Below are 12,039 nucleotides of genomic sequence, written 5' to 3' on the forward strand. Positions count from 1 at the left end.
ATCTGGATGCTACTGAACCGCCTGCCGGACGGCAGGAGCATGAACAGTCTGTGGATGGGGTCAGAGAGGATCCTCTTGGCCTTCCTGCTGCAACACTAGCTGTAGATGTCCTGGAGGGATGGCAGCTCTGCTCTGTTGATGCGCTGGGCTAATTTTACTACGCTCTGCAGTGCTTTGCGCTCCAGGGCGCTCCAGAGCTCCAGGGCTGGATGCTCCTGAACCGCCTGCCGGACGGCAGGAGCATGAACAGTCTGTGGATGGGGTCAGAGAGGATCCTCTTGGCCTTCCTGCTGCAACACTAGCTGTAGATGTCCTGGAGGGATGGCAGCTCTGCTCTGTTGATGCGCTGGGCTAATTTTACTACCCTCTGCAGTGCTTTGCGCTCCAGGGCGGTGCAGCTGCCATACCAGGCCGTGATGTTTCCAGCCAGGATACTCTCAATGGTGCATCTGTAGAAGTTTGACAGTATCCTAGTAAGCTAATTCGCCATTTTCCAAGCCATCCTTTCATATTCCCGCACCATTTTTAGGGTAGCCAACCCAAAATGTTCAGAAATCCTAGTGTTCGTGCCAAACCTCTTTAGATGCCGCAAGAAGAAGAGGCACTGTCTCGCAGACCTTAGAATCAGGTCCGTGTGGCGAGTTCAGCTGAGGTCCTCGCTGATGTTGATCCCCAGGAACCTGAATAGGATAGGGATGTGGATAGGGGTGTGTTCTCCTCCCTGAAGCCTCCTGTAGTCCAAGATCATCTCCTTGGTTTTGCTGACGTTGAGCAGGAGGTTGCTGTCATTGCACCATGATGTCAGTGCTCTCACCTCTTCTCTGTAGGCTGACTCATCACCACCTCTGATGCAGCCAATGATGGTGGTATCATCAGCAAATTTAATGATGCTGTTGGAGCTGTTCTTAGATGTACAGTCATGGGTATAGAGGGAGAAAAGCAGAGGGCTAAGGACACACCCCTGGGGGGCCACAGTGTTCAGAGTCAGTGTGGACAACATTTACAATGCACAATACATTGACAAAGTCAGTGTATTACTTACAAACTGTCATATCGGAAAGGAAAATTGGTCAATACATATGCATTTACATGTGCACACACATACACACCCACACCCACCAGCTGTATCACTCTGGCTATATGGATCTTAATCTTCTGAATTAGTGGAATAACAACTCAAAGCCAACCTCTTGCTCTATTCACATTTTTGTTTTTTTATTTATCTCATCCTTATTACTTGACTTTTATCTCGTTTTAATGTCCTTATCCCAGAAACCTGTCCTCACTCTTCTTCCTCATTGTTTCCTTCACTCATCTGTCTACAGATTAAACAGGTTTTCTGAGGGTCAATGCTCCATTATCTTATCCACCAGAGCTAGACAACCTGAGATCTAAATCCCTGTTTGCAGGGCTTTTATAATTTTTGTAGATCAAATTTGGAAAGTTGACAGGGACTATAAACATATTCCAAATATTAACTCTACGGGTTACTTCTGTTTAACATTGTCTTTATACTGCCTTTCTGTACTTCCCTCCGGCAGGTGAATGGACTGCGGGTGGCCCTCCCTCACTCCCCCTCTCCTCTCATCTCCCTCAGTGTTGCTGGTCAGTACATCACTTTGCAGACACCCTTTGGTCTCAAGGTGCGCTGGGATGGAAACCATTATGCCCAGATCTCAGTTCCCAGGTTCGTACAGAGAGAGAGAGCAGTCATAGTTTAATCTCTATGTATGTTGACACAAGTAAAGAGGCAGATTCGTGAAATCGGCTGGACATCTGTGTAGGCTGTAGGTCTTTCAAAGGTCTTTCGGACCTGCTTTCTTTAATAAATCCTCCAAACATTCATAATATCCATCCATCCATTTTCTCCCGCTTCATCCGGGGCCGGGTCGCGGGGGGAGCAGTCTGAGCAGGGACGCCCAAACTTCCCTCTCCCTGGACACTTCCCCCAGCTCTTCCGGGGGGATTCCATGGCGTTCCCAGGACAGCCGAGTGACATAGTCACTCCAGCGTGTCCTGGGTCTTCCTCAGGGCCTCCTCCCGGTGGGACATGAGTAGAACACCTTCCTAAAGAGCCGTCCAGGGGGCATCCAATAAAGATGCCCGAGCCATCTCAGCTCTGGATATGGAGGAGCAGCAACTCTACTCTGAGCTCTTCCCGGGTGACAGAGCTCCTCACCCTCTCTCTAAGGGAGCGCCCTGCCACCTTGTGGAGGAAACTCATTTCAGCTGCAGGTTGGGCAGCCGCTGGTTGGGCAAACTCCCATGAACCCTCAAGCACCCTGTGGATGGTATAGAGCTGGTCCAGTGTTCCACGGCCAGGACGAAAACCGCATTGTTCCTCCTGAATCCGAGGTTCGACTATCGGCTGGATCCTCCTCTCCAGTATCCTGGAATATACTTTCCCAGGACGGCTGAGGAGTGTGATCCCCCGATAGTTGGAACACACCCGGTCCCCCTTTTTAAAAAGAGGGACTACCACCCCAGTCTGATAGTCCAGAGGCATCGTGCCCGACTGCCACACGATATTGCAGAGGCGGCTCAACCAAGACAGTCCTACAACATCCAGAGACTTTAGGTACTCAGGGCGGATTTCATCCACCCCCAGTGATTTACCACTGAGGAGCTTGCAAACTACCTCAGTGACTTCAGTCCCGGTGATGGATGAATCAATCTCCAAGTCCCAAGTCTCTGCTTCCTCTACAGAAGACATGACAGTGGGATTGAGGAGATCCTCGAAGTATTCCTTCCACCGCCCGACAATATCCCCAGTCGAGGTCAACAGCTCCCCATCTCCACTGTAAACAGTGTTGACAGAAAACTGCTTCCCCTTCCTCAGGTGCCGAACGGTTTGCCAAAATTTCCTCGAGGCCGACCGGTAGTCCCCCTCCATGGCCTCTCCAAACTCCTCCCAGACCCGAGTTTTTGCTTCTACAACCGCCCGAGCTGCCGCACGCTTGGCCTGCTGGTACCCGTCAGCTGCCTTGGGAGTCCCATGAGCCAACCAGGCCCGATAGGACTCCTTCTTCAGCTTGACAGCATCCCTTACTTCCGGTGTCCACCACCGGGTTCAGGGGTTACCGCCACAACAGGCACCACCAACTTTACGGCCACAGCTACGGACAGTTGCATCAACAATGGAAGTGGAGAACATGGTCCATTCGGACTCAATGTCTCCAACCTCCCTCAGAATCTGGTCAAAGCACTCCCGGAGGTGGGAGTTGAAAACCTCCCTGACAGCGGGTTCTGCCAGACGTTCCCAAGAGAACCTCATGGTACGTTTGGGTCTGCCAAGTCTGTCCCGCTTCCTTCCCTGCCAGCGAATCCAACTGACCACCAGGTGGTGATCAGTTGACAGCTCAGCCCCTCTCTTTACTCGAGTGTGCAAGACATACCGCCGAAGGTCAGATGATACGACTACAAAGTCAATGATTGACCTTCGGCCTAGGGTGTCCTGGTGCCACGTGCACTGATGGACACCCTTATGCTTTAACATGGTGTTTGTTATGGACAAACTGTGACTAGCACAGAAATCCAATAACAGAACATCACTCACGTTCAAACTGGGGAGGCCGTTCCTCCCAATCACACCCCTCCAGGTATCACTGTCGCTACCCACATGAGCATTGAAGTCCCCCAGCAGAACTATGGAGTCCCCGGTTGGAGCACTTTCCAGTACCCCTCCCAGGGACTCCAAGAAGGCCGGGTACTCTGCACTGCTGTTCGGCCCATAGGCCGAAACAACAGTGGCGGCTGAGCTGGGGGGCTATAAGCAAGCCCACATCAGCTCGCCGCCTCTCACCACAGGCAACTCCAGAGTAGAAGAGAGTCCAGCCTCTCTCAAGGAGTTGGGTTCCAGACCCCAGACTGTGTGTGGAGGTGAGCCCGACTATCTCTAGCTGGTACCGCTCAACCTCCCGCAGTAGCTCAGGCTCTTTCCCCCCAGCGAGGTGACATTCCATGTCCCCATAGCCAGAGTCGTTGTCCAGGGTTTGGGTCGTCGGGGCCCCTGCCCACAACTGCCACCCATATCACATACAGATGGAGCGGCCTCGAAATTCCCCTAATTTCATGCTGGGGCCCTGGCGGGTCCGTGACCGGTCCCTGCTCTGCAGTAGGCGGGTTCGTGACTGTAATGAGATCCCCCGCGATGACGTCATCGGCGCGGGGCCAACTCGTAACGCCCCTAAGCTCCATTTGCGGAAACTACCTGCACTCGCTCGATCAGTCCACCAGGAGGAGCAGTCATTATTACCGTGTCAGCTTTGCTGAGTCGTTCATTAGATCTGCACATAGCCTCCACTGCTGTAAGAAAAACTGCTTGTCTAGTAGAGCACCCTGTGCAGTTTTTTAAATATGATTATGCTTAATCATCCACATTATTGTAGTGCTCGTTCACAAACTTCTTGGATCTGCTCATCTGCCCATCCTGCCTTTTCCTCCACATCTCTCTCCACCTTTGGAGAGGCTCCCAGCGCATCTCCACATGCTGAGTGATTTGTGCCCAGAAAATTAATCGTGAATAACAGAAGTTGTGCGCCGCGTTTTTCTAGCATTCTGAACTGCTAAACAGTTAAATGTTTAATACTCTGCCTGATTCGCGGAGCCACTCTGCTTTTCAGTTGGTGGGTTTCCTGTTTGTAGCGCATTTTAGATTTGCGGGTCGCCATTTGATGCAGTGACCAGCAATACGCAGTTTCTGTATGTGTGTGTACTGTATATTACTGGACAGAAATCATTTACAGTGCGCTGAAGAGGGAGGGACGGGAGGATGAAATGCCAATAATGTCTGACTGAACAGCCTCATGGAAGTGATATTTTACAGTTCTACATATTTTAATCTAACGAAATTCGTTAAAACAAGTCACTTGGTGCTTTCAAAGTCATGTCATTGAGCTGAAAGGTTCCAGATTTCGTTTGCCTTCACAGGCGGCTGCGGAGCGCCGCAGACGGCTCGCACTGCGCACTGCGATGTTTAACATCATAGGCTTAATATACTGTAGTTAATTATCAGTGATCTTTTTCATCACTCTGTCTGTGTGACTGTCTGTGTCCTCCTCTCTGTGTGTCTGTCTCTTTTTTCAGACTGTTCACGCGATGAATATAAACAGTAACTATTAAAAAAAGTTATAGTCGCGGGTAAATATAGTGCTCAGAAGCGCACCAAGAATGCATTTTTTACGTCAGGCGTTGTGCACGCGTGTTTGATATTAATATTGTGCCGCTGCACCTCAAATAAATGTTTTTTTGGGAAACGGAAATGTTCAACATGACTTCATCATGTTAGACCAGGCAGACGGGTTCTTACTACAACATCAACTCTCCCTCCGCAGCCAGCGAGCCTCATCCCCCGCACGGACACCGACATTCAATCATAAATAATCCTAATGGGCCAATCAGACCCATGAAAAAAAACAATGCTGTGGGGCATAAAGGGCCAATGGGCCGATGTAGATGGGCCAATCTACTTGTTTTTATTGGCCAATCAGTTAACACACACACATGAAAACGGCCAATAAACAGTGAAATCAGTATCATGAGTATTTCTCAGATGATGATTTCTGTATCTATCTAATCCGTGGCATGCAATATTGCACCCCGATTTTGGATAAAGTATAAATCCAATTGTTTCATTGTTTCAGCTGTCGTGGCCAAATCTCTTGTTAACTTATTAAGCTCTTCCGCACAGTGTGACATCTATTTTAATTATTAGAGAGCTGCTCTAATGGCCACTGATAGACAGTCCATCCTATTCTATAAACTGTTGGTGGTTTGTGAACTTCACTGCATTTGTGCATTTGAAGCGATTAACTCCCGGCACATTTCAGAGCTGAGTAAACCTGTAGTTTCACTGACACATCGCGCATCATCACCACGGGCGTCATGATGTTCTCCTGTCTGTCACTCTGTCAGGCATGTGTAGTGTCGAGCCGGCCGCGTTGTTGGCTGAAAAGCCATTATTTGCATTACAGTGTATCCTTTGTTCTAACTCAATGGATGGTCGCCAGCCAAACAGGCTCCCAGCCCCCACTGTCCCACAGACTCGCTATGGCCAGTAAAATAGGTGGAGGGCTGAGGGGAGCGCGTACCCCCAGTAATTAAAAATCAATTTGTGCCACAGATATTAATATTGTGTCGCTGGCTACTTTATAGACTTCACTAAATGTTTCCATTACACTTAATTACATTTATGGATAAGCCAACTTTCCCACCTCCCTCATGCATCAAAATGTATATTATCAGTCCGACCAGGAAATCTTGCGATCGCAAAAATTAGCGCATATTCAACCAATACTAATATGACTGTCTACTGGCCACTTTCTGGTCTATTTTTGCCGAGAGCCGCGCGCCTGTTGCGGAAAACATAGGCGAGCCCTGGAATCTCCAGATGACGCGCTCTGCTCCTGCAGCTCTGTCTCTGTTCCAGCGCATGTAAAGTAAAATTAGGTCATCATTTTTGTTGATAATTATCAAAAGCAAACTCTATGTAAACAGATGGAGCCTGTTTATTCTTGGAGTCACAGGCTGTTTTGTAAAGCTACATCACTTTTATGACTCAGGAATGATTTTGTAACTTTTTTTTTTTTCGAAGAAGATAACATGCAGCAAAGGGCTGAATGACGGAATCGAACCCGTAGCCACTGCAGAGAGCTTCATACATAGGGCGGACACTCTACCAACTGCGCCAAATCTCCGCCACATGATTTCGTAATTTTGAGCTGATGGTTCTCATTCTCAAGTTAAAACTGTTTGTTTTTTTTTAAAGATGGGAACTGAATCTTTTCGACTGTTTCTGTAATGTGAAGTATGGTTATTGTCATATAGGAAGTGATTATATACAACTTTTTTACATGAGTTTGTTTTTTTTGATCGCAACAATCACAAAAACATTCATACAGTATATTGTAAGAGGAAAACTTAGGAATTTTCTGTTTGCAAATCGAAAATATGCATTACAACAGGCTGATGGAAACACACATTTAAGACTTTTTTAAGACTTTGTGCAAGAAATATTTTTCTAAGTTGATCTAAATAATTAACGTAAAATAGTTGAGTAACTGTGACTGCCTAACTACAAATAAGCCTACTAAAGCAGATGAATGTAGTGGAGTAAAAATCTTTGCCCTTGAGATGTGTTCCTGTGAGGGACACGCCATCTCCTGGTGACACCCTGCAATTGAATGAAGAGGCGTGTTTATAGTGGATTCTGTGCACACCCCCAAGAGGAGGGGGGGACTGGTAGCTGGCTGGCAGCCGGCTGGGAGCCGGCTGGGAGCTGGATGGCCTCTGGCCTGGAGGGGAATTTCGAGGCCGCTCCATCTGTAGCACCGGCCCCTTCTGATCCTTCCTGTGGGTGGTGGGCCTATGGGAAGGTGGGCCCACATTGCTCCTTCGGGCTGTGCCCGGCCGGGTCCCGTGGCCAAAGACCCGGCCACCAGGCACTCGCCTGCAAGCCCCAACCCCAGGCCTGGCTCCAGGGTGGGGCCCCGATGACGCCAATCCGGGCGACGTACACTTCTGCAATTTTTTTTCTTTCATAAGTGGCTTTTCAACCGCTGTTAGTCTGATCCATCACCTAGAACCTGTTTGCCTTGGGAGACCCCACCAAGGGCATTAAGCCCCGGACAACATAGCTTCTAGGATCATTCGGGTGATCAAACTCCTCCACTACGATAAGGTGTTGGTTCAAGGAGGAGTTGAACATTCATAATACTTTTGTTATTTTCCATCGACGCCCTGACTAATTTTAAGTCACATGAAGAGATTTCTGCATTTAGTCGCTTTGTTTGTAGAATTCCATGAATTGCCAAAAAGTTGTTTTTTTGTTGTTTTTTTTCAGTCTCCTTAAGACATTCCTCTTTATCTCTGTATTCTCTTTGTCTTTCCAGCTCCTACTACAACCAGATGTGTGGTCTCTGTGGCAACTATGATGAGAGCTCAGACAATGACTTCACCAAACCAGACGGTACTCTGGTAGAAAATGTCAATGACTTCGGGAACAGCTGGTGGACAGGAGAGGATGAGGATGACTTGTGTGTTTACACACATTATGACAGGAAAACAAATTTTTATACTCTTGTCTCAAGTCTGAATGCACAATGGGACATTTTTAATTTTTTTTTTGGGGGGGGGGGGGTTGGAGCATTTATTATATTCAGGAGCGAAATTCTTAGTAATATGCAAAGAATAATTTTGAGAAAATACACATCTGCAATTATTGTGTATGTTCAAAATGTGCCATTGCTGTGCTCAGAAATGAGACACACATTTAATAGATGTCTTCAATTACATACTAAGTCTTCCTGACATAATTCTTGAGGATTAAAAAAACGGATTTAAGAAATGGATTGTGGCCCTGTTGTTATGTTGTGTTGACCAGGTGTACCCCTGGCACGGAGCCTCAACCAGAGTGTGACTCCGACCTTGAGACAGAGGTGATGTCAGAAGACAAATGTGGCAAAATCCAAAACCTTACTGGACCCTTCAGGTGATAAAAGTCTTTTTTTCTGAATTATTGAACTGCTCTAACTCTTAGACTACAAGGTGTTCTGCTGTTTAGAAGGTGTTTAGCTAAAACCATCACCCTGCTTACTTGTTTAGAATCTAAACAACCATTTCAAAAAAATGTAAAAATGCTACTAAATTGCTAACTGTTTTTATCTCCTGGTTTGGAGTGAGTTCATTTAGCCATATTTGGTTTAAAAAAAAAACAAGTGGGGGTAGTCTAGTGGGGTAATAAGGTACTATGCTCTTTAAGATAAGATGGTGCCTGACTATTTATGGCATTGTAAGTAAGGAAGAGGATTTTAAATTCTATTCTAAATTTTACAGGGAGTCAGTGCCGAGTGGCTATTATCAAAGAAATGTGATTGCTCTTCATTTTTGTCAGAACATGTGCTGCAGCATTCTGGAGCAACTGGAGAATATTGAATTTTGACAGCCTGATAGTAAGGAATTGCAATAATCTAACATGGAAGTAACGAATGCATGGACTAGTTTTCATGCATGTGAAAAAAAGCAGGCCTTGAAATTTGTTTGACATGGGAGTTAAAGGGAATGTCTAGATCAAATGTAACTCCCAGATTCTTTATAGTGATGCTGGAGGCCACAATTGCTGTGCAGTGAGTTTCTAAGGTGTTTAGGGCCTCATACTATAACTTCAGTTTTGTCCGAAATTAGCAACAGAAAATTGCAGCTCATCCAGGACTTTATGTCCTTGGAGTCTAGTTTACTGATTGGTCAGTGAAGATTCTCATTCATCCAGGTCATGGTACTTCTAAGTGCTTCCAAAGGCAACTGGACTTACTTGTGGCTTCTTCTTTAACTGACTGGTGGGGAGTCCCGGATATTTGGCCTCTTGCAGGATCATAGCTCCACCCAGCATCATGTGAGTCGTTGGTCACATGAAGTCCAGTTGCCTTTGGAAGCACTAAGAAGTTAACTGATTGGTTTATTTTGGCTTCATTGAGAAATATAACTGTGCACCATCTGCATAGCAATAAAAGAAATATGGAGTGTTTAGTGATAATATTCCATGAAGGAAGCATATATAGAGTGAATAGATCCAAGGACAGAACCCTGCAGAACTCTGCAGTCATCATTAAAGTGTATGTGTACACTTTGTCACTATCTCTCATATTGCCTTGTCTCCATTTATTTTACACATTAATTTTTATATTTGTATGGTTCATAATGCACAAGTTGGGGACAGAATACCATTAGTTTGCAGCCAGTATTATTTTAATAATTATTTAGCTTCTTTCTGCCCTTCACTAGCCTTTTTCGTGTGTTGGGCCATCTGCCTTCTTTTCTGCACACTGAGTGACTGTTTTTCATTCTTCTAGGGACTGCATCAGTGTGGTGAATCCCTTTCCATTCTTCCAGAGCTGTGTGTATGACATGTGTCAGCTCAGTGGCCAGCTGCAGGTACTGTGTGACCACCTCCAGGCCTACACTGATGCCTGCCAGAGCGCCGGAGCCAAAGTTCACTCGTGGAGGAATACAGACTTCTGCCGTACGTCTCCAACATTTTAAGACAACAAACTGTATTTGTGCAATTGTTGTATATAATCATTCATTGAAACACAACATTATGTACTGTGCTTGAGTTGCAGGGAGGTGGTATGAGTGAGTACTCATGACACAGACTGACAGGACTTAGGCTGGAGCAAAAGGTTAAGCACCTAAGCACAAAAAGACAGGAGTCAGGAAGGCAGGCAATAGAGAAGTAAAAATACTTATGTGACCTCTGGAGTCTCATTTGTTACCACAAGCATGGACAGACGATTCGATGAATACTGTGGCGAAGTGGGGTGAGGTGAGGTGAGGACTTGTAATCGTCTTTTCTGTTAGCATACGACAAGTCCGAGGTACTCCTGTCTCTGGTGTAGCATTCACCATACTGGGTGAAGATTGAGAGAGAGGAAAACAGGGATGCATTATTCAAGTTTCCAGAGATGAGGAGGAAGGACTAAGGGTGCAGTGTGATGACATACAAGAACTCCCTCTGGCCTAACAGCTAACAGCTATATGTCACTCATAGGGATGGGAATTGATAAGAATTTAACGATTCTGATTCCATCATCGATTTTGCTTATGGATCCAATTCCTTATCGATTCTCTTATGAATTCTCATTGGGTGAGGAAATAAAATAGTACAAATGGGTTTTTTGCGTTAACCGTCTATACAGTATGCACAAATGACGTGTGACGTAACATCAGAACAAACCTAAAAAGTAGGTGAGCTACTTCTCAGAGTAGGGAATGAATGAAGCAGAACTACACTGGTTAAAAAAACAACATACAACTCTGACAGAACTCAAATTTCTGATTTTCATTTGAACAAATATGCCAGATAAAATGCAACAAATTAATCTACCGAAATTCAGGGGCATCTACAGTGCCAAATGGGTGCAAACCTTTCACCACAAATCTAGTGGCTGCTCTTTGACATTCATTTATCCTCGTCTCGGGTCATTTTACTCTTTCCTGCCTCAGTGAAAGGAGTGGTTAGAGGTGCGTGAGACCTCCCGGTGCCCGCTGCACTCTCTGAGCCAGTGTGAGAGCTGGCCTCTGGGCCAGCCTACTCTGGCAGTCATCGTTATCTAAAATTGATGGAAGGACATGGAGATGATTCATATGGCGAAAGCAGTTTACACAGTGGAATGGCGCTAACCTTAACACAACAGACACGGCTGGTAAGAGTTCAACATTACCTTCAGCACTAATAACAGATGACGCCCTGGTGTTTGCTCTGCCGCTAGATTCACAAACGTCGCTGAGTAGCGTATCAAATATGTGACATTCCTGCAAATGAATTGCATGCTGTGTGGACAAATGTTTTAGCATGTTGGAGGTATTTCCCCCCCTTTGGAGAAATGGAAACTTTGCACGTGTTGCATGTGGCCCTGGTGTCATCTTTTTGCGTGAAATATAGCCATACTTTGGAGTGTTTCTGCCTCAATGGCATATCGGCTACGTTCTAAACCAAATCAAGGCAGCATGCGTGACGTTATTGCGCATGTGCAAGACAGGCGGAATCGATAAGCAGAATCGTTAACAAGGCAGGCAAACGATTCCAAGGAATTGAGCTACTGGGAGCCAGTTCTGAAAAAAAAAAAACAGTTCTCGATTCCCATACCCTAACCCTACCTAACCCTAACCCTGTTTTACCCAATCAACACATCAAAAACACCTAAATAACCAATATAGTGTCATGCAATTTTAAGAGAACCAGCAAATCTTCTCATTCGAGAGGATGACAGTGCCAAATATACATTTTTGCATTTTCAAAAAATGCATTAAGAAATAACCAGTTGTCACAATGAACCAACAATTTCAGCACAAAGTCAGTTAAAGTCACAAAGTTAGCATTGCAGGCTCTTAGGATATGATCCCATCAGTATTTAATTCAATGCCATGTCTCAATACAACAGAGGAGTCTTATGCTAACGTTAGTCCCTCCCAGATTGACTTCCTGGTTGATAGTGCTACAGGATCGTTGCGTATGACACTTGACTCTGTTGCTCCCCTAAAAAA

General features: G+C 45.9%; 1 protein-coding gene across 1 annotated transcript in view; it reads left to right on the forward strand.

Annotated features, from left to right (window-relative positions):
- zanl (zonadhesin, like) overlaps nucleotides 1-12,039 on the forward strand; it is an 83,252-nt gene that overhangs the window by 37,519 nt on the left and 33,694 nt on the right. Inside the window, exons 31-34 of the mRNA XM_070958229.1 lie at nucleotides 1,542-1,687; nucleotides 7,890-8,033; nucleotides 8,381-8,488; nucleotides 9,846-10,015. Of these exons, the coding sequence (XP_070814330.1) occupies nucleotides 1,542-1,687; nucleotides 7,890-8,033; nucleotides 8,381-8,488; nucleotides 9,846-10,015 (568 nt within the window). The remainder of the gene's footprint in view (nucleotides 1-1,541; nucleotides 1,688-7,889; nucleotides 8,034-8,380; nucleotides 8,489-9,845; nucleotides 10,016-12,039) is intronic.

The sequence above is a fragment of the Chaetodon trifascialis genome, unplaced genomic scaffold, assembly GCF_039877785.1.
Source record: "Chaetodon trifascialis isolate fChaTrf1 unplaced genomic scaffold, fChaTrf1.hap1 Scaffold_49, whole genome shotgun sequence".
In the NCBI taxonomy this organism is placed as follows: domain Eukaryota; kingdom Metazoa; phylum Chordata; class Actinopteri; order Chaetodontiformes; family Chaetodontidae; genus Chaetodon; species Chaetodon trifascialis.